Source organism: Rattus norvegicus, chromosome 5 (genome assembly GCF_021556685.1).
Source record: "Rattus norvegicus strain SHRSP/BbbUtx chromosome 5, alternate assembly SHRSP_T2T, whole genome shotgun sequence".
Taxonomy (NCBI): Eukaryota; Metazoa; Chordata; class Mammalia; order Rodentia; family Muridae; genus Rattus; species Rattus norvegicus.
The window spans coordinates 62,230,752-62,253,235 of record NC_141538.1 but is presented as its reverse complement, the minus strand read 5'-3'; the positions used below and the strand labels follow the sequence as shown (position 1 = coordinate 62,253,235).

The window sequence follows — 22,484 nt, the reverse complement described above, 5'->3', positions numbered from 1 at the left end:
TGCAATTATGTTATAATCTCAAAAGCTAGAAGAAATAACAATAAATAAAACAGGGGAGGGGATGGAAGGATAACTCAGCACTTAAGAAAAGGTGCTGCTCTTACAGAGGACCTGAGTTCAGTTCCCTGCACCCTCACTTTCCACCATAGCCCCACAGAAATACACATAAAACAAAACAAAACAAAACAAAAGCAGAGGAAACTTCCATGGGCTGGGATCTGTTAATGATCTTCTCAGTGTGATGTTGTGGTAATAACATCGCAGCTAATAGAGGAAGAGGGGGAAAGTTAGACTCCACAAAACTTTTAAATTTTGTGCACTACCATCAGGGACCCCATAGAAAGAGAGGATGCCTTTGCACATCGTGTATCTAAACTAAGGCCTATTGTAAGGCATATAGAGCATTCTTAACTGTTACCTGGATGATTTCTTGCTGAAAAGAGAGGAGATGTGTGGGACCTGAAGGACAGGGAGGAAGCAAATGTGCTTTGGGGACAGGGGCTGGAAGGACCAGGGAGAGACAAAGAGACAAACAGCTAGGAGCTGACTGTATGCTAGAGAAGCTCACAGTAATGCCATCCGATCCAACTCACAGGAAAAGGAGGGGGAGCGAGGGAAGCGAAAGTCTCAGACTGCATAAATAGGCAGCAAGCCAGTCGCAGCCCACACACAGACCCCGACTTGCGGCTGTCCATCTCACCTACAGCTCTGGTCTCATCCTCAACTCAACCACAGCCATGGCTCAGATGCTGGCTCTGAGCCTCCTTAGCTTGGTCCTGGTTCTCTGCGTCCCGTGGACCCAAGGTACCAAGGAGGGAAAGGCTTTAGTTGGGGAAGGGGGCCATAGAGACACCTTATAAGCCTCCGCTGGGTCTGTGCACCTACCTTGCAGGCAGTGACGGAGGGGGTCAGGACTGCTGTCTTAGGTACAGCCAGAAGAAGATTCCCTACAACATTGTCCGAGGCTACAGGAAGCAAGAACCGAGCCTAGGTTGCCCCATCCCAGCAATCCTGTGAGTGCACCAAAGGGGTGGGTACAGGCTGGAGGTTGAGTTGGGAAGGTGTCAAGTGGGCCAGACTGAGAAAGCTTGCTACCCTCCAACCCTCAGGTTCGCACCCCGGAAGCAATCTCAGCCTGAGCTATGCGCAAACCCTGAGGAAGCCTGGGTGCAGAAGCTGATGCGACGTCTGGACCAGCCTCCAGCCCCAGGGAAACAAAACTGCAGGAAGAATCGAGGAACCTCTAAGTCTGGGAAGAAAGGAAGGGGCTCCAAAGGCTGCAAGGGGTGAGGCTGCTGAAGGGATGGGAAGGGGAGCAAAGAGGCGTCTCCCTCCACCTGCCTCTCACACTTCTCTTCCGCCCTCCCAGGACTGAACAGACAGACTCCAAGAGGGTATCCCAGTGACATGCCTGGAGTCCAGGAAGTCCTCCGTGAACTTCAACCTGAGTGCTTCACAGTCCAACTCACAGGCAAAGAGGGAGCTAGAGAGCAGAAAGACTCAGGGGCCCCAGAGCAGTCACCTCATGCTGGCCTTGTCACACCCTTGTCTGCTTCAACCATCACATCTGCATGGCCGTCCCTTTCTTCTATGGCGGAGCGGCCTTCCCTGGGATAGACCTAGGGAGTCAGAAGAAAGAGTGTCTCCCAGGGAAGGAAGAAGGAGACAGCAGGACTGTCCCCTCTAGGAGGTCACTCAGGTCCCAAGACCTGCACTTGCTCTCCATGGCACCCTTCCTTTTTCCTTGCACCTATGATATATACCTAACTGAATAAAAAGCTGGTCCAGCCTCAACCCGAATTCCTCCGTCATTGGGGTGTATGTTTGTGCATGTGTGTGTTTGTGTTTGTTTGTGTGTGCATGTGTGCATATGTGTGTACTTGTGTGTGTTATATTCACATTTGTGGGGGAACATGAAGAGGCCAGAGGACATCAGGTGTCTTCCTCTATAGCTCTCAACTTTATTTTAAGACATTCCTCCGTTTGAAGCTGGGGTTCACATTTTGATAAGCTGGGTAACCAGCAAGCCGCTAGGATCCACCTGTCTATACTCTGTAATCCTAGGGTTGCGGGAACATGCAGCCATGCTTAGCTTTTATGTGGGTGTTTGGGGATTTGAACCCAGGTCCTTTTGATTTCACAGCAAGTGCTCTTATCCCCTGAGTCATCTCCTCAACCCTCTCCTCTAGTCTTTGAAAGCTCAAGACTCAAACGTAAATCCATCTTCCCTTCGAGGAGATTCCAGCCAGGCTTCCCTCTATATCTTCTTAGAGAGGAGACCCACTTATCCCCAGGCAGGGGCAAAGAAAACCTCTGCTGAGCTGTGACAATGTGGGAAGGCAGGGAACAGATCCTGGAGGATGGATGAGAAAGGCAGGGACCCAGGGAGCTAATGGTGGCTATAGCACATAGTTTCCACAGAGCCCAAGGTGACTCAGCCCTTACCACTTACAAAGTCATCGAAGCATCTGCATAGCCCCTCACTCCTCGTGGGGCTGGTGAGGACAAGGGACCCTACTAGTCTGTGCAATCGGGGGTGACCTTAGCCTACAAACTCAGGTGTACACATCATATCATAAGATGCCATACATTTTAAAGTACATTACAAAATGTCTCTTTAATTAGTGTGATTCCTACCCCAAGCCCCTATACCAGAATGCTAGCATAAAACTTGGCATCAGATTCTTATTCGTAAGGGAATCGATCCCTCAGTCAAAGGCTGTGTAGAGTTCCTAGAACACTGAACCCCAGATGAGACCTCCTACCTGCACCCATCAAACCACACAGCCATGCCATTTGGGGACACAGCCAAGGAACACTCTGCCCGCTGTGGTCCCCACAGTTATGCCTCTTCAGATATATGCCACGTTTGAGATGTGGGAATTCTGACACTTTGACCTGAGTGCCTCCCCACACCCCTGAAGCCATCTGCCTATCACTTCCCTAGTTGCCAGGAATTAGAGCCCAGTGTCCACTGTGGCTGGACCTGCAAGACAGTAGCCTCCACAATCTGAAGAGGTTACTCCCTCTTCCCCGGGTTTATTTAGAGTCAGACATTTACAAAAGGTAAAGGAGCCTTTCGTATCTAGAACCCTTTACTCTCAGCACTGCCCAAACTCATGTCCGCTCTTAAGGGAAAGGAGAATTAGGCAGAGGCAACACCTGGCCAGGCCTGTTGGTCCAGGACTGTAATCCAGGGAAGCTGAGACAGGAGGATGATGCACAGTTAAGTCTGCCTGACTGAAAGATAACTTCAAGGTTAGCCTAGGAACACTGCCCAACTTTTTCAAAGAATTCTTTTAAGTAGAAAACGTGGCTGGCAGTATAGCTGAGTTGTAGAACACTTGTTTAGAATGTGAGAGGCTCTGGACTTAATATCCAGTAACAAAGAAAGAAAGGAGAAGAAAAGAGACGCTCACTGATGATTCGCCATGGCTATGTGACTGGTGCTTGCCTCAAGCTCTGCTCTCAGTTAACATGCAACCCTCTGTCCTTTTTTCTTCAGGGAGCGAGGGGCCACTTCTCTATTTCTTCCACAATTTTATCCGGTTCTCCCTTATTCTCATAAAATATTTTTTTCAATCACACAAACATACTCTCATACTCGTAGCTTTAAAAAATGTTTTTAATGTTTTTTTTCTTACAAGAAAGTGCCAGGATCTTGTTCTAACAGTGTCATTCCCCCACAACTTTTAACTCTTCAGACATTTCTTCTAGGAGTCTGCTTCACATGTCCAAATAGGTGCTACTATTGGTCGATGTTTGCTGAGTGTCATCAATAGACTTCTTGCTATAAAAAGTGAAGATTTAGCTCCCTCACCAATTTCTGCCACTCCACTGCCTTCTGCATGCAATGCCCACAATCCCTGTATCACACCATGCTCTGTTTGCCTTACTAGGATTGTGCAGACATCCGCTCACTGAGGAACATGGAGTGACGAGTGCATACTCCTTACCCCTCCTCTGTCACTCAGTTTCCCCTTTTCTTTGTCTTTTTAGTCTGTTTGGGGATTGAACGAGGACCTCAGACACGCTAGCCAAGTGCTCTAGTGCAATACTCTTGCAGCCCCACTTCTGGCTTTTGTTTTTCTTTTACCTAAGTTTTAAATTTGGGGCTGGAGAGATGGCTCAGTGGTTAAGATCACTGACTGCTCTTCCAGAGGTCCTGAGTTCAATTCCCAGCAACCACATAGTGGCTCACAACCATCTGTAATGGGATCCGATGCCCTCTTCTGGTGTGTCTGAAGACAGCTATAGTATAAAATAAATAAATCTTTAAAAAGAAAGAGTCAGAAGATTAGAACAGGTTACTAGAGTTAGTTTGAGGCCAAGCAGAGTAATTCAGGAGAGACTGAGAGGGAAGCCAGATTGAACCAGTCAGCTTGGAGAGGAGTTTGAACCAGAACAGCTGCACTGAACCAGCCAGCCAGAGTTCAGACAGAACTAAGAAAGGGAGAGCTTATTCAGCAGTAAGTCTCAGAGGCTAAAAGTCTTTCAGGCATAGACTAGACTGTATAGATACTAGGTGCTTCCAGGACTAGGCCTAGGTTAGCAGAGGGAAGCAGTAAGCCTCAGAGAGGACAGTTATTACCGGGAGATTAAAAGTTACATTTACAGGCAACACTAAACTATTGGTTAGAAAAGGAAACACTTCAGTAAAGATGTATTCACAAACCGTGAAAGGAAATTATAAATCCGAAGGATTTCTCATGGCTTCTTCCTATATACAACGACAGTATTTACTTTGCTGAATATTGTGCCAATGGGCAACAGAAAACGTAAAAGGGGAAAGCAATTGCTAAATATTCTCTAAGCTTTACAGAATTGTCCTCTCAGCATGAAAACACTGTACTCTTTGGAATCTTGTGTTTTCTTTTTAACTCTGAAGTACTAAAGTACCTTATTTGTTGGTTTGCTGGTTTGTTTGTTTGTTTATACTTATTTAGTGTGTTTCCTGTCTCCCTCTCTCTCCCTTAGAACTGGGGTCACAGATACACATGAGGTGCCCATCTTTGTTACGTGGGTACTAGGAACTACTGGCAAACTGAAACGCCCCAGAACTCTGTTGATACTGTGAATATTTGCTTAGATACATTGGATGTGATAATAGCGTAATAACGAAACTCAAATTCAATATTAAGAGACTAAGCAGCCACACCTCTTTTGAAACTCTGGTTCAAAATCACACAGTGATCGGTTTCTGTCTGGACACTCTGCCACGGAGACACTCCATTGGCTCCGCCACCAGGGGGCAGCATCATCGCCGCGGTCCTAGTCGGCTAAAGACCAAACAGCCCTGGCTTGCGCGCTTCTCTTTGTGGAACTAATTTGTTATATTTGACGTGTATCGTGTTAGAAAAGATATTTGTCATCTATCTGTTCCACTTAAGACTAGAACAAATTTCTTTTCCGCTCGTCGAATTCAAGCTTTTCATCAGACATTTAGTCTCTCGGGAAACCACTGGAGAAAAAAAACCTTTGCTCAGAGTGGGTTCGGCTGCTAAGTAATTTAGGACGCTGGAGGCGATGTGAACGTCCTTCAGCCTTTAAGTCAAACATTTATTTCGTGTCGTCAAAATTTGGTGCCATGGATTCCGGTACATCAGGGGTGTTTGGGTGGGGACCGTGGAGGTAAACGCCTTCTATTCACTGCCATCCTCCCGCCTAGTTGAATTACACGTAGACCTCGAAGGCCTGGATGGGTGATCTGGTACTAGGATAGGAGCCCACGATAGAATGCGAGTCCCATCCCCTGCCTCACCCTCACCCATTCCCCGGCATTCGGCGAGCCCTTGGCGAGAAGCTGGGAAGCGACAGACGTTGGAGACTTGGCGATTCGAGATGCTAACGCCCGCGCAGCCTCAGAGCTGATCTGCCGGGACCTAGGAGTGTAAAGCCATACTTTCCAGGCTCGGCGCGCCCCCTGCAGGCCTGGGCATAGACACTGGTTACATCAGCCACCACAACACTTAAACCAACCCACGCACACGCTAACAGCACACACTGTCACAACTCCAGGACACGCACTCACTCAAACATTCAGCCAGGGTCCTCTCCCGTTCACCCCCTTGCACCCTTAGTTCCACAACAAACTTTATTGACTTCCCCGACTCAAGTTAAGAGTGGAGAGTTCCTTATCCCCAATGCAAAGGCCCCCTCCTCCAATTCTCCCTGCTGTGGTACAAGGATTTGGTCAGACTAGGAGGCATGAAGACAACGCAGGTTCCTTGGTGAGTAGGAAGCCGAGCTGAGCTAAACCCAGCTGGGGTATCCTAACCTGGGGCAATTTTCCCAGGATTCATCCTGAGCCTCACAAAGGCAACTTGGCTTAGTCGAGGCTGAACTGAGTGAGTGAGTCCACGGACTCCACAAATATAGTCAAGCTTACCTCTGTGATCTGCAGGCCTCCATCCCACCCCTACCTCCCAGTCCTCATCCCTACTCTAAATGAATTCTAAACCAATGGCTGGGTATGGATGACTGAAACCAGCTAATACATATTAGAAGAGGAATCATTAGATCGGCTTGCATAAGCTCATGGGGGAGGGGGGGCAACAATGCTGTCTTCACACTGGAGAGACTGAGAACCAGCCGACTGCTCAGTTGACCAGGTTGGGCGTTTCTGCGGCCTCTGCTGGGCAGTGAAAGGCTGGGGAATTCCTAGAGTCTGCCATATTGGAGGAAGGCTGAAGACGCTGAGTTCTCTGGACGCGGGAAAATATCGAGACAGATGGACTCCTTGCAGCCGGGTGCGCATGTAACAAAAGCTTTTCCCAGGATGCTCCTCGGACCTGACCCACCAACGAAGGAAGCTGTCCTGCCCACTAGAGTGGGTCTTTTCCGTTTTATAAATCTAACCAAGAAAATCCCTCCTAGGTATACACAGAGGCTTATCTCAAAGTAGATTCCACATCCAGTCAAGATGAACCGTCACAGCGCCTGTGTCTTTTCCCTCTCTGACATAACAGTGGGCAGTTTCCTTCAACCCCCACTTACCCTCTCCTTCCCTGACTACTCCTCTCCTCTCCAACTGTACCCGTGCATTGGCACATGTGTGTCTCAATACTGGGTATCTTCTTCAGTCACTCGCCACCTTATATTACTTTAAAATTGTGTGTGTGTGTGTGTGTGTGTGTGTGTGTGTGTGTGTGTGTGTGAGAGAGAGAGAGAGAGAGGGGGGGGCACTAGAAGAGGTGTCACATACCCTAGATCTGGAGGTGCGGACAGTTGTGAGCCCACTAATATGAGTGCTGAGAACTGAACTCCAGTCATCTACAACAGCAGCGAACACTCGTAACCCCTAAGTTACCATCTTATTTTCTGAAACAGGGGCTCCCACTAACCCTGAAATTCACTGGCTAAGCTAGACAAGCTGGCCAGCAAACTCAAAGCATTCACCTGCCTCTGCCCTCCCAAGGCTGGGACCACAGCACTGTACTACCCTACCTGGTTTTTGTGTGGGCGCTGGGGGTGCAAACATATGTCTTCATGCTTGTACAGCAAGCACTTTCCCAACTGAATCATCTCACCAGCTTCCCCCACCCCTGGTCTTTTAATGCTGGCAAGCCTCGAGACTTGGAACTTGGGACCTCCTCTACCTACGCTCCCTCCCTCGGTGATCTCATTGTCTTCAGGCCTTAAATACCACGGGTATGCTTCCAAATATGTGTCTTCAGATAGCATCTTCCCCCTGAACTCCAGACAGCACGCCAACTACTACTTCACATTTCCATGTAAGTATCCAATGTGCAGCTTCAATGTAACCAATCGGAACCCAGCTCCTGGTCCCCCACAGACCCACTTCTTTGCAGTCGTCCACATCTTGATAACTATCCCGTCCGCTGGTTTCTTCTTGCCTCTGCTTTCTCTCACATCCTCTGCTGAACCCCAGTCTGCTGGTTCTACATTCTTTCCAGATCTGAGCTCGTCTCAGAGGCTCCCAACACCACCTGTGTCCCCTGAATTATTGCAATAGCCTCCGGTCACAACTCACACTACTTTGGCTTAGTCTACGTTTAACAGCTATGTGGAATCTTTTAAACATTAAGTCAGACCATGTCAGAATTCTGCTCGTCCCGCCGATGACTCCTCGAGTCACTCAGTGAGGTAGAAACCTTCGATGGCTGACAGCCGTGCAGTGTCACCCTTTATTGTCTGTCCCCTATGCTCTGCTCTTTTGGCCTCTAGGCTCATCCTCACGCTCTTCCTTCATGGCCTTTGAATCTCATTTTCTCTACCAAGAATGCTTTTCCCAAATCTCTGTGTGGCTCTCTCTTTGTTTCTTCATGTCAACTCTGGTGTTGTATCATTAAAGGCTCCTTTAACTGCCTGATTTAAAATAACACAGACCCAGTACTCCTACCACTTTTGCCATTTGGGGGTGTGGTATGGGAGGGGCAGGGTCCCACCATGCAGCCCTGGCTGCCCTGGAACTAGGTAACCCTGGCTCTTCCTGCTCGGATTAAAGTCATGTACCACCACACCTAGCCTCTTGCCTTCTTTTTAAAAATATTCTTTGCATGTATGTATGTGTATGTGCATGCATGTGAAGTTACCTAGGGAAGCCAGCAGGGGGAGTCAGATCCCCTGGAGCTGAAGTTAGAGGCAGTTAGTTGTAAGCCACCTGACGTGTGTGTTGGGCTCTTAACTGCTGGGCCATCCCTCCAGTCACCCACTCTTGACTTCTCTATTTTTCTTCGTGGCAGTTGTTGCCATCTGACTATAGATCTTTTTGTCTGTCTCCTTCACTGGACTAGAAACTCTGCAACAACAGGAAGGTTTCTGCTTTGTTCCCCAGTGCTGGGGACAGCCAGGCATAGAGGAGGACTCGATATTACTCTCTGTGTGAATGTGATACAAATCCCTGTGTACTGGTTCTCCATTGTTGCGCTCTTCCCTGCCGATTCTTGGGATCATTCCCAACAGGCACTCAAGATAGATGGTAATGGAGTAATAAAAGTCCACATGGGCTTTGCACTATACTATTGTGTGACTAGGACCTCCGCAGGCGGCAAAGGCATACTCAAAAAGGCTTCGTAAGGAGGCACTATGGCTGCACCTTTTACAGGTGAGGGCAGGCAGCCATTGCACATAAACTAGCGTAGCTTCTCTGCTAGACAAAGTAGACACCAAAGGAACTGCCTGAAAAATGTGCCCGTTTGAAAGGATTCCACGTCTTCATCATCCTGGAGGCCGCCATTTCCTTCTGGCGCTGGTATATCTTAGAGGCCCGTCTGAAAATGAAGACCATTCCTGTTCTCCCTCTTTTTCAACTCTAGAGAATGTCTCCATGAAGCTTGTGGTCAGAGAAAGACGGAAAACCTAACAGGCTAAAGGCTAAGCCACCTTCCTGTGCTTCCCCCTTGACTTCTGAAACATCGTCTAAGGTCTGTTCTCTTACACGTGAGTGTTGTGTACACATCCAGCTAGGGGTGGTGCTGTGGTATAGACAACACCCTCAGGTCACATTGTCACTGGGGAACGACAGTCTGAGTTTCCTACCAAGGCCCTGGGGCAAAGAGCTGTTTGGCTTGACTTGATTTGTTTGGGCTGTGCTTTGCTTTTTGCTTGTTTGTTTGTTTTTATGTAAGAGTGTGTGTGTGTGTGTGTGTGTGTGTGTGTGTGTGTGTGTGTGTGAGAGAGAGAGAGAGAGAGAGTGTGTGTGTGTGAGTGTGAGTGTGTGAGTGTGTGTGTGAGAGTATGTGTGTGTGAGTGTGAGTGTGTGAGAGTGTGTGTGAGTGTGTGTGAGTGTGAGTGTGAGTGTGTGAGTGTGAGAGTGTGAGAGTGTGTGAGTGTGAGTGTGTGAGTGTGAGTGTGTGTGAGTGTGAGTGTGTGAGTGTGAGAGTGTGAGAGTGTGTGTGAGTGTGTGAGTGTGAGTGTGTGTGAGTGTGAGTGTGTATGAGTGTATGTGAGTGTGAGTGTGTGAGTGTGTGTGTGTGAGTGTGTGAGAGAGTGTGTGTGAGTGTGTGTGGGTGTGAGTGTGTATGAGTGTGTGTGAGTGTGTGTGAGTGTGAGTGTGTGTGAGTGTGAGTGTGTGTGAGTGTATGTGTGTGAGTGTGAGTGTGAGTGTGTGTGTGTGTGTGTGTGTGTGTGTGCAGGTGCTTCAGAGGCCAGAGCTTAGGTTACGGGTGGTTGTGGCCTCCCCATGTGGGTACAGGGAACCAAACCCAGGTCCTCTGCAACAGTAGCATCACTCTTAACCAGGAAGCCACTCCTCCAGCCCCATGCAGGCTGCTCCTCCTTTCAGAGGCAGAAGTCCATGAAACCAAGGACCAAGATAGCAGGACATTAAGTGTCAGTGAGAAGAACTAGACGAAGTCATATTTCTGTCCCTGGGAAGAGAGGTGACATCCCGAGATGACTATAAGATTATCAGTCCAAACCAGGCTCTAGAAACCCTAAATCTTTTGAGAAAGGTGGTAAGAGGCTTTCTGGTAAATCAGGTCTTTCAGTCACAAGGATAGGACCAAGTCTCTTAGGAAGGCTGGTTTATTACAGAGGCCTTAGAAAATAGCATAAGGGGGCTGGAGAGGTGGCTCAGCGGTTAAGAGCACTGACTGCTCTTCCAGAGGTCCTGAGTTCAAATCCCAGCAACAACATGGTGGCTCACAATCATCTGTAATGCGATCTGATGCCCTCTTCTGGTTTCTGAAGACAACTACAGTGTACTTATATATAATAAATAAATCTTTAGAAGAAGAAGAAGAGGAGGAAGAGGAGGAGGAGGGGGAGGAAGAGGGGGAGGAGGAGGAGGAGGAGGAGGAGGAGGAGGAGGAAGAAGAAGAAGAAGAAGAAGAAGAAGAAGAAGAAGAAGAAGAAGAAGAAGAAGAAGAAGAAGAAGAAGAAGAAGAAGAAGAATTTAAAAGAAAGTGGGGTTGCGGATTTAGCTCAGCGGTAGAGTGCTTGCCTAGCAAGCGCAAGGCCCTGGGTTTGGTCCCCAGCTCCAAAAAAAAAAAAAGAAAAGGAAAAAAAAAGAAAAAGAAAAAAGAAAATAGCGTAAGACCTGCCTACAACATAGATAGGAGCAATGGTCTCTGCCCACTGCCTGCTCCCCATGGGGCGTCTACTCTACTTGGCACCTCTGCCAATCCACTATGCTCTGTCTGTGTCTCCTGGTCCTTCCAGAGAGAGTGCAAGGACCAGACCGGGGAGAAGGGATGGTTTCAAACAGAGATCCTGGTGTCAAGTCCTGTGTGTCACTGGTGATGTTCTAAGGGACTGCGACACTTGTATATCCTCCCCATTTCCTGGGTCTCCTCTCCCCACACAGAAAAATTATCTACATACTGATATGTACAAGCAACCAATCCCAGGATTGGGACCCATTCTGGGGATCTACTTTCTACAGTCTCTTCTGTAAAGTTTACAGTATCCCTGGAGATTCCGACGGAAAATGGGTGGTGTGCTATAAGGATAGGAAAGTCAAACACTTCCCACTCTCCACTCACTACTCAGGGCTTGGGTGACCTCTGATTACCAAAATGGAGACTCTTCCCACCCCAGATTGTTAGTGTCAGTGCTAAAGGGTCATGGGAACCCCTGCATATATAGACCATTGGTCAGAAGCACAAGCCACAACCCAAGCCTGTGACAAGCATCTGAACCTGGTAGCAACATTTGGGGACTGAGCCCTATGGCTGTTGGGACAATGGTGCCTTCAACTAAGAGGCCACAGGTGGTGATGTCAGGGGCGGCAGGAGGCCACAGCTCAACATAAGCCCCTCCTGGACTGAAGAGTTCCCTTCCCCACGGGGGCCTCCACTCAGGCAAAACTGATGTTTGAGTGTACTGCAAGGAATTCCAAGATGACCAAGTGATGCAAAATTGGAGCTTAGCAAAATTGGAGGTTATTAAGTACTTAGGCAAAGGACCAAAATGGAAAAGGCATGGGTTCCTTGCATGTGATAAGAGCTTTCTCGCCTAGGTTGAGCATGACTCTGGAGACTAGAGTCCCTGGCGATCACTAGCCACTGAAGCACCTAGATCCTTCCTTTGTCTCAAGAACTGGAGAAGAGATTCCATGGGAAACAAATGGTGAGTTTTTAGAAGGGAGGAGAAGGGCTTGGGGGAGGAAAACAAGTGGCACTCCCATGCAGCTGGAGGGTCACCACGGAGGGCCTTTGTCTAAAGGTTAATAAGACTCTACTAAGTTGAGGCATAGGAAAGCGAGTTGGTTGGTCCAGCTGGTCTACCTGGACTGATGGTTGATGACCGTATGCCTCTGCATCCTCGTGACTGCACTGGAGTTTTGGAGACAGCTTCAAAGCCAATGACAGCTCTGATCATGAACAGAATCCAGGAGCCTATACCCATTAGATTACTATGTAAAAGGAAAAGAAGAATAATAAGAAACCATAGCACAAAACAACACCTAAACCTTTCTGTCATATAGGCCCCTGGCTAAGACAGAACTCACGACAGAACTAAGGACATTTCTGCCTTCTGGCCAAGACAGAATTAGTTGTGGAGACATGAAGCAGGAGTTACTCATTTTCATGACAAGCTTCCTGTTTCTCTTATCATCAGAGTAATAATAGAAAAGGACAGAACACATCCCAAGGGACCCACGTGGTGTCACTCTTAGGCGTCTCTCCAATACGTGTGTGCCTGAGCATATGTGTGTGCATGCTGTGTGTGTGTGTGTGTGTGTGTGTGTGTGTGTGTGTGTGTGTTCCAATGTGATCCTGTGTGGTCCTAAATCACATTCTTAAAAGAGATGTAATTTACAACAGTGTTCAAAAATTAAGCAAAGCTTAAAATTTAAGTCAATTGTATGTGCATATTTATTCTCTTGAAGAACTTCCCTGTGTAAATGCAAATGTCAGGTGATTCTATCAGATGTGTTTCGATGTTGTACTTGGGGGAGGGGTGAGAGAATAATACTGATATTAGAACTCAGGGTTACAAGCATTCTGAGCAAGTTCATTTGTTGCTTTGAGCCCCTCTCTCGGGCCCTCATTAGGGCAACACTACCTCTTTGCTTTAGCGGTTATGCTGAAGTTTCTTCATTCAGCCAGCAGGACAGGCAAGCTAGATTGTGGGGTAAAGGGCTCATTTCCCTGCTTTACATCCCCTTAGTTTTCTCTGTCTTTCCATCCTGCCTCTCATATGGCTGAATTAATTTGCTAGAACAATTCATAAAACTTAGGAAAACACACTTACTGTTCATGATAAAGGATATTACAAAGATGTCTTAGTTACTGTTCTAAGGCTGTGAAGGGACACCATGACCAAGGCAACTCTTACAAAAGGAAGCATTTAACTGGGTGATTGATTAAAGTTTCAGAGGTTTGATCCATAATCATCAAGGTGGGGAGCATGGCCGTGGGCAGGCAGGCACTAGAACAGAAGTTGGGAGCTCTATCCTGATCTATATAAGCAGAGAGAAACTGCGGCATCAGGCCTGGCTTGGGCTTGTGAAGCCTCAAAGCCTACTCCCAGTGACACACTTGTTTCCAACAAGACCACACCTCCCGATCCTTCTCAAGTAGTGCCACTCCCTGTTGACTAAGCATTCAAATACATGAGCCTATGAGGGTCATTCCTATTCAAACCACCATAAAGGGCTACAGAGAGGGTCTTGAAAGAGACCTTCACAGGTATGTGAGAAGGAGCACAGAGCCTCTGCTTCCTTACCAGGAACCCTAACTTCCTATGAAAACCTACTTTGGTCCTTTTGAAGTTCCACTATGTGGCCATAACTGATGACGTTCTTGCTATAGGTTTATCAACTTACCCTGCCTCTGGTCTCTCTTGGGTGAAAGAGGCTGGCATTCCCAACTTTTTTATCCCTTCTCCTCAATATAAAAGACTCTCATTACTACTGAGAGTTCAAGGGTTTTAGTAACTATTTGCTGGTGGGGAGGGGGCACCAGAAAGAACAATTCTAAAAACTATTTTGTTACTATTTCCTTGTGTGTATGTGTCTGCAGAGGTCTGCAGAGGGGATGAGATCCTCTGGAGCTGGAGTTACAGGTTGTCATGATGTGGGTACAGAGAATAAAATTCAGGTCCTCATCAAGAACAATACATGCTCTTAACCACAGAGCCATCTCTCCAGTCCCAAGTTTATATTTCAAATGACGGCTCACAAAGCTACACGTGGCTGTGTACACTGAGATCACAGCCAGCCTGATCTACATAGGGTGTTCCAGAATAGTGAGGACTACATAGAGAGACCATGTCTCAAACAATTAAAAAATAATAAAAGGATTTTAATAAAACATTCATTTGAGAGGTAATGAAATATGGATTAAAAAGCTTTGGTGGAATAATGTGGTACCACCAGGTCTGACTACAGTGAGGTTCATTACTTTCCTGGCCACAGAGTAGGTGGGTGGTGCTGATTCTCACCTCTGCCATGTGCTATGTACTCCGTGCTGCGTGCCATGCCCAGTAAATAGTTGGCACAGGCATGGTGGGCGGGTGGTACTAGCTGTGCAATTGTGTTCTCTGGGCCTCATTGTCTGTATGTTTAAAACATGATCACGGGGCTGGGGATTTAGCTCAGTGGTAGAGCGCTTACCTAGGAAGCGCAAGGCCCTGGGTTCGGTCCCCAGCTCCGAAAAGAACCAAAAAAAAAAAAAACATGATCACGCTTTTTCCCCTGCCGCCGCCAAGTTCCGCGGAGGCGGAAGCTCGGGTGCGTTCAAGATTCGGAGTCACCCGTAATCCACCGCCATGGCCGAGGAAGGCATAGCTGCTGGAGGTGTAATGGACGCCAACACTGCTCTACAAGAGGTGCTGAAGACCGCCCTCATCCACGATGGCCTAGCACGTGGCATATGGGAAGCTGCCAAAGCCTTAGACAAGCGCCAAGCCCATCTCTGTGTGCTTGCATCCAACTATGATGAGCCCATGTATGTCAAGCTGGTGGAGGCACTCTGTGCTGAGCACCAGGTCAACCTCATAAAAGTTGATGACAACAAGAAACTAGGGGAATGGGTAGGCCTCTGTAAAATCGATCGAGAGGGGAAACCACGGAAAGTAGTTGGTTGCAGTTGCGTTGTGGTTAAGGACTATGGCAAAGAATCTCAGGCCAAGGATGTCATCAAGGAGTACTTCAAATGCAAGAAATGAATAAATAAAATTTTGGCTCAAAAAAAAAAAACAAAAAAACATGATCACAATACAACAAGTACGTGTCATAGGATGCCTGGGAATGTTATGCAAGGTATGGTTAGCAGAGGAATTGATCCAGAGCACAGAAGACAGACAGTCAGAATGCTATTGTTATTGTTGTCATTAATACATGGAAATTGATAAATGTGAGAACTATAGGGTTGACTTAGGGGGTAAAGACACTCACTGTCAAGTCTGGTGTCTTAGTTAGGATTTTACTGCTGTGAACCAAAATCATGACCAAGGTAACTCTTATAAGTATGACATTTAATTGGGGCTGGCTTACAGGTTCAGAGGTTCAGTCCATTATCATCAAGGCAGGAAGCATGGCAGTGTCCAGCCTGAGAGTTCCACGTTTTGTTCTGAAGTCTGCTAGCAGAAGCTGGCTTCCAGCAGCTAGGATGAGGGTATTAAAGCCCACGCCCACAGTGACACACCCATGCCAACAGGCCACACCTACTCCAACAAGGCCACATGTCCTAATAGTACCACTCCCTATGTCGAGCATATACAAACCATCACACATGGTGACTTGAGTTTGACTCTTGGGATCTCCAACAGTGGTGAAAGAGAACCAGCACCCTCAGAGTTAACCTCTGACCTCCAGTCCTGTACTGTGATATGCGCCCACACCCTCCCAAGCACGCAAAAAATAAGTGTGATTTTTAAGCTGTTTTAAAGTTTCTCCCCTGGTGAGAAAAGGGAGTCAATGGCTTGAGAGACGGCTCTGACAGTGAAGGGCTTGGTATGAAGCAAGAGGGTCTGAATTTGGATCCCCAGAAGCCACCTTAAAAAGTAGGCACACAGTAGCACACACCTGTAATCTTGGAGCTTGGGGAAGCAGAGACAAAGGGGAGACTGAAGCTCACAGCTGGTCACAGCTGGTATTGGCAAATCAGTGAGCTCCAGGTTCAGTGAGAGACCCTGTCTCCAAAACTAAGGTGTGGAGTCATGGAAGAGGCACCTGATATCAACCTCTGGCCTCTGCATGGTGTGCACACAAACATGGGTGTTTCCATCCAACACACACATACGGAGGACCCCGAGTGTGCGTACAGAGGTCTGGGTGGTTACCCCATATTTTAGCTGTTCTTTCGGAGTCTTCTCTTCTGGTCTTTCTCACAGGGATGGGAAATCACTTATTCCTTCCCCAACTGTTAATTCCTTGAAATGGAGGGATTTGTCTCAGAAGAAGCTGGCCAGCCCCTCTCCTCAGAAATCCCCTCTGGGTTCCCAGGACTGGGAGAAGGGAAAAATGGAGGGACTGTTCCAGCCCATGCTCCCTCCAGCTGCTCCTCTGACCTAGGCATTGACTTTGAGAAAATGAGCAACGCCTGCAGATCCAGGTGGCTGACTCACAGGTACCTGAGTTGTGGGCTAGGGGCCCTGGACCCTCTCCTTAGGAACCTTCCCTCCCGGCTCTGCCTGTTCCAAGAGAGGGACTGGTCCCCAGATGGTTGGAAGACACTGTGATGAGGAGAGGCCATCCAGGCTCTCACAGTACCATGGAGCTGGCTTCAAAACTGTCCTCATCAGAAAGAAGAAAGTAGTGAGGGTGTAGAGAAGCCCACTGGGCTCTAACTCTATCCCGGCTAATGCCACCATCCAGAGGACAACTCGAGCCCTCCCTGGAACTGACAGGACAAAGATTTATTTTTTTCCCAAAACTGTTGCAGTTCTCAGAGCTAAAGCCAAAGAAAGCAGAGGGTGAAGACTCCTAGTGGGGGGAAGAAGGAAGCCAAGGTCATGTTTTGCCAGAAAAAAAGGGGGGCAGAGGGGGATAAAGGGGAAGACCCAGAATAGGCCATTGAAGGGGAATTTTTTGGACAGAAAGTGAAAGCTCAAGGCATAAATTGGAGCTGGTGGCAGCCTTGCACAGGCTCGCACGGGTTCACTCGGGCTCACTTGCTCTGGCTCCTGAACCCCTTCGCTCCACACTAGGACGCCGAGTACTTTCCATCACTCCCCCTGTGAACCCGCCGGAGCCTTGGCCTCTCAGATTGGTGCACGCGCAGTCTCTCAGGCTCATTCATTCTCTGTGGCCTGCCTCAGAGCACCTGCCATGGCATCCCGTGTGACCCCACTACTGGCCTTCAGCCTGCTGGTTCTCTGGACCTTCTCAGGTAAGGCTTGGGAGGTAACTAAGGTGGGGGCCACAGTGACCTGTGGACGATGTCTAGATCTTGGACTGTTACAGTGGTCATGAAAGACCCTGCAAGTCCAGAGTCAGTGGATCTAGGGGCTCCCTATGTCGTCTGTGCGTGCCGGTCAGTGAGTGTGCCTGTATCCCTGAATTCCAATGTGACTCAGCTCTGGTACATCCTGGGGCTTATGGCTGTTCCCCTCTCTGTGGGTTCCATGTCCTGATGCCTCAGCTTCCAGGCAGCAGAAGGAAGGAACGGTATAACTTCCCCGAGGGACCTAAGGCTATAATACAATTAAGTGGGTGGAATGTTTGCCTTGCCTGTGTGAAACCCCGGTTTCAATCCCGCCACTGGGGTTGTGGGGGTGAGAGCTTTGCCGTGTCTTTGATTCAGTCTGAGAGAACAAGAGAACTGAAGACATGCTTAGCAATGTGTTCCCCTTCTGGGTGTCGCTTTTTAGGGGCCTTGTTTGTTGGTTTGGTTTGGTTTTTTGAGAAAGGGTCTGTCGATGTTGCCCAGGCTAGCCTCGATCTCCTGGGCTCAAGCGATCTTCCGGCTCAGCTTCCCTCCCGGCAGCTGGGGCTCCAGGTACGGCGGCCATATGCTGTCTACGTAGTAGTTTGTATGCGCGGAGGAGTCTCAGCACCCTGACCGCCATTAGCTCTCCATTTGCTAAAACCGAGAAAACCTGGGGAAGGGGGTATGGCCAGAGCGGCATCTGGGGTCCATAAAGAAATGGCTTAGAAGGGTGCAGTGTGTTCACCAGCCAGTAGAGCCGCAGTAGTACACAAGGCTGAATGTCGGGTCCAGCAATCACACCGAGAGAGACGCTGTTAAAGCCACTTAGGGCTGTGGCCTCCCTTCCTCACGGTCTCCGTGTCCTCTCCCCTTCCTTCTCTTCCTTCTCAGCCCCAGCTCTGGGGGGTGCTAACGATGCGGAAGACTGCTGCCTGTCTGTGACCCAGCGCCCCATCCCTGGTAACATCGTGAAAGCCTTCCGCTACCTTCTTATCCAAGATGGCTGCAGGGTGCCTGCTGTTGTGTGAGTTGCTTATGGGAGGAATGTCTGGTCCTATCCCCTCATGAGCCCTTGCTCATACCATCATGGCTTTAACCTTGGGCTCATGGCCAAGCCCACTTTTCATGGAAGCCCCTGACACGGGTCCCTACACATAGTCTCCAAGCCTCTGCTCCTTACCCTAGAGCCTTCTAGGAAACTGGGTTCTAGGGCTTTATTGTCTCTGACTTCTGGCTACAGGTTCACCACACTAAGGGGCTACCAGCTCTGTGCACCTCTAGACCAGCCCTGGGTAGAACGCATCATCCGAAGACTGAAGAAGTCTTCCTCCAAGGCAAGCCTGATCCTCCTCAGCCCCGTTTCCACCCTCCAAACCCTGAGATTCCAGCCCATGACCCTGCCTCTCCTCCTTTTCCTTAGAGCAAAGGCGGCAGCACCAAAAGGGGCCCTGTGTCTTGAGTGAAGAGATGTGACTCACTCTGGCCCAGGAAACCAAGGACCAGAAGAGAGGACCAAGCCTCCCGATCTGCCCGAGACCTGACCTAGCCCAGTCTGTGCCTAGAGAGTCGGTGTGAACGTGAGTGTGAGCATGACAGTTTGTGTGGCTAGAACATCGCCTCTCCACGGCCAGACTGCAGTGCTTCCAATAAAGCTTGGTACTGTGGATCTGTCTGCCGGCTGTCTGTTCTCTCTCGACCCAGGAGGACAGGAATAAGAAAGGAGGAGGAGGAATGGCAGGATATATTCCCACCCTGAGTTCTGAGCAAGCTGTTCCCCAGACTCCTCCGAACCCCCCGATGCTCCCAGAGCCAGCCCCGCAATTAAGGACCTAGCTCAGGTCTCCCCATGTGCCTTACACTCTGTTCAGCCACACAAAGCTCGTATCAGTTTGCAAAGTTCACAAGACGCCTCAGACCTTCTGTGAGGCATTTAAGCATCCAGGTGTCTCGGGGATGAGGAGTAGGGGAGCTTCGGTGAGGATAAGAGGGTGGGCAGAAGGCATGGCTCCACTCTCTAGGAGAAATTCTCAATCACCTCCCCCACGCCCCAGCCCACCCCACCCTCATCCCCAAGTTACTCCCTCTAACACTCTTCTCCGTCCTCTGCCCTACTGGCTTCCCTTCCGGGTCTGCATGTTCCCTCCTCCAGGAAATCATCCCTGACTCAGACTGGGTTAGGTAGCTTTGCTTCCTCCCAGATTCCCATGGCTCTGTACCCTTTCCTCTCCTACACACCACCCACCTACTGTGTGGACACGCACTCACGCATGCACACACGCACACACACACACAGAGCGTTAACCTATTTTTTTAGTTTGTCCTTCTCCCCGAACAAGGGTCATATCTGTGTTGGTTTCCAACAGATCACCTGGCACAATAGGGAGTCAATAAATATTTGCTTAGAGAATGAACAAATATGTGAGGGGATCAGCAGCCGTGGGGATAGCCATCTTCTATTCCGTTCATTTTAAATCTGACCTCTAGACCAGTTTCCCATCTTAGATAGTCTGAGCAGGGTTCAGCCCCATCAGAGCAATCCTACTGCCAGACCTAATAAGAAACTGATGGGAGCCATGGATCAGGGAAGGAAAACAGGCCCAGAGGGTAGAAGAAGGACCAGTCAGGGAGGCTTGCACGGCTCATCTTGGAAATGCCTTCAGTACACACAGGCTCTGGGACTATAGGCAACACTGAGTCTTAGGGAATGAGTCTCCTGGGCCTGGAGGACAAAGCCCCATGTCTCTTGGAACAGCCCAAGGCATGCTCTGTGCTTGGGAAGCTTCCTAGGTGTGACCTCCGAGGTCCTGTCTAGTGGGAATGGCAAGTCTGAGTCGTTAAGGTCAGTAGACGGTCAGGTTCTCTTTCCCTTGTCTGGGCAAGTCTTTAAAAGGAAGTTGTAAAGGTATTGTGTTCCCCCATCCCTCTCCAGCTCTCAGGTCTCCCTGCCTTTGCTGTCCCAGACAGGTGTTCAAACATCCAGGTGTCTGAGAGCTCGAGTGTCAGTGGAGAGGTGGCAGGAGGGAGTTACAATGGGCTGAAGAGAAGGGGCATAGAGCCTAGAGCTACAGGGGTGGGGGTGGGAGTGGGGGGTGGCCTCTTCCTCTTCTCCCACAGACAGGTGTCCAAAGCCTCAAGTATCTCAAGTCTCAGAGTCACAGAGGGTGGGACGGATAAGGATGGTTTCCCAGAACAGTTGCTATGGCTAGAAAATTGTTTCTACCTCTTGTGGGAAATCACCCACCATCCACCCATCCACGAATGCACTTACCCGGCTGACTCCATCCATCTACCACCCCCATGCCCACTTCCCCTAAACCAATCCATTAATCCTTCTGTAAAGTCAGTCAGCCGTGGACAACTCTGCCTCCCACAGACGAAAGATAGAGACATATGAGGCAGAAGATGTTGCCTCAGATCTTGCTCATGTCCCAGGGGAACCAAGAAGTCAGCTTGCTTTCAAAGCAGACATAAACCCTCCCTCTGGTGCCTCCAGCCTCAGAGAAATATAAAGAATAGAAGAGGCGAGCATGGGGGCCCTGCCCAAGGCGCTACCAGGACAAGAGGCCCTGGGACATTATTATCTCCATGGCAAGACTGGATCTCAGTGTCTGGACCTGTGTCACAACCCAGTCTCTACCCTATCACTGAGGGACTCTGGGCAAGTTCCTTCAACATTCTCCAGCCCAGAATTTCTGTGCCGTGTGTCTGATAGCAGGAAAGGATGGAGTTTTGAGTTTTTCCAAAGACTTAACTCCTGGTTCTTCAGATCTCAGATTAAGCCTCCAGCCTTGTACAGGCTCCCCCAACATCCAACATATCCAGAAACGCTCCCACTTCTTAGCTCTCCAGGGGCCATTGTCTGGAAGCAAAGGGAAAGCCAATGCTAAGGAAGAAAGAAAATCTAGGAGCCAGTGGCACGTCTTACCTCATGCAGTCTCCTGCTTGACTAGGAAGTTAGAAGTGTAGGGAGTGAACACCCCATTAGAAACAGGAATGCAACGGCCCTCCCTGCTCCTTAGCCTCCACCTTAGCTTCTTCTGGTTCCTACGCCTGAGCTGCAATGACCTCTCCTTTAGCACTGGATCTTACTCTCTCATCTCTCCAGCAATTGGGGGCTTGACTCTTCCTGCTCAAACACTCTCAGCACAGTGGGTCCGTCTGTCTCCAGTCTCTCTAGAACAAGGATTACAACTCCACTGATTCCCAAGTTCTGCTTGCCTGTCTCTGACAATGGCAAAGATTCTAGTTCTCTGACAGGTAGCATGGACTCCTAGCTCCCAAGACAGAATAGGAGACCTGTTGTACACCTCCACACGGACCCTTCCTTCCTGGGCACACAGAACCAACTACAGGCTCAAGGCATAACATGGGTTGATCTACTGCCCTAAAGACTCATGGTCCCTGAAGCTAATTTCCCCCTACTATCCCTGCTCAGGGAGCTCCAGCCTTTTCCGACAAATTTTCTTGCCATTAATGTCTGCTGAGAATTCTCAGGGGGCGAGATCGGGCCTTATCCATCTCCACTATCAGCATCTCTTTACTTGGCTGGCACAGAATAAATCCCAACATTTTAGTTAAGAAACAAAAAACCAAAAACAAATCGAGAATAGTCCTTTCCTAACGCATGTGCATGCACACACATAGATACAAAGAACACCCGGCACACAGCACACAGCACACAGCACACAGCACACAGCACACAGCACACAGCACACAGCACACAGCACACAGCACACAGCACACGGAACACGGAACACCGAGCACACATCCAGTTCTCAAGGCATTTGCGGCTGCCTCTGTTGTGGAATTGAGTGTTTGGCTAGAGTCAACCCCATAAGGTTTTGATAATCCGATTTCAAGTTCTCGGCAAGCCCCCACCCCATGCCACCCCCTTCTACCCTCCGGGAAATTCAGAATCAGCAGAACATCTTGGAAATAGTCTCATAAAGGAGCAAGATTTCCAACTGGGGAGTTTTCTCCAAAAACAGGCGTTTCTGTAGACACCAACCTCCTGGGATGCCCTCTTCCCCGGACTTTGTCTATGTGGATGAACGCGGTTCCGTAGTAATAGCTAATCCTCTGTGGGAGCTTCCTAGGTGCTGGGCACTGCTGAAAGCACTATGACCAATCTCGTGCCATAGGCCGGAAAAATGAGGCACAGAAGGGAGCTAAGTTGCCCAAGCTAGACAGCTAAGAAAATGT

The 22,484-nt window shown here is 49.0% G+C and overlaps 2 protein-coding genes and 1 pseudogene across 3 annotated transcripts; all 3 read left to right on the top strand.

Annotated features, from left to right (window-relative positions):
- The first annotated feature begins 689 nt into the window (after positions 1–689).
- Ccl21 (C-C motif chemokine ligand 21) lies at positions 690–1,794 on the top strand. Its single transcript, NM_001008513.1, has 4 exons — positions 690–804; positions 893–1,013; positions 1,110–1,286; positions 1,370–1,794. The coding sequence occupies exons 1-4, from the start codon at positions 738–740 to the stop codon at positions 1,404–1,406; spliced, it is 402 nt and encodes a 133-aa protein (NP_001008513.1). The 5' UTR covers positions 690–737; the 3' UTR covers positions 1,407–1,794.
- Positions 1,795–14,659: 12,865 nt separating this feature from the next.
- Positions 14,660–15,137, top strand: LOC689481 (similar to ribosomal protein S12; annotated as a pseudogene). Its single transcript, XR_015620840.1, has one exon. The product of XR_015620840.1 is annotated as a similar to ribosomal protein S12 (transcript).
- Positions 15,138–17,000: 1,863 nt separating this feature from the next.
- Ccl19 (C-C motif chemokine ligand 19) lies at positions 17,001–18,947 on the top strand. The gene is made up of 4 exons (NM_001108661.1): positions 17,001–17,243; positions 18,174–18,306; positions 18,523–18,616; positions 18,703–18,947. The coding sequence occupies exons 1-4, from the start codon at positions 17,183–17,185 to the stop codon at positions 18,739–18,741; spliced, it is 327 nt and encodes a 108-aa protein (NP_001102131.1). The 5' UTR covers positions 17,001–17,182; the 3' UTR covers positions 18,742–18,947.
- The last annotated feature ends 3,537 nt before the right edge of the window (positions 18,948–22,484 follow it).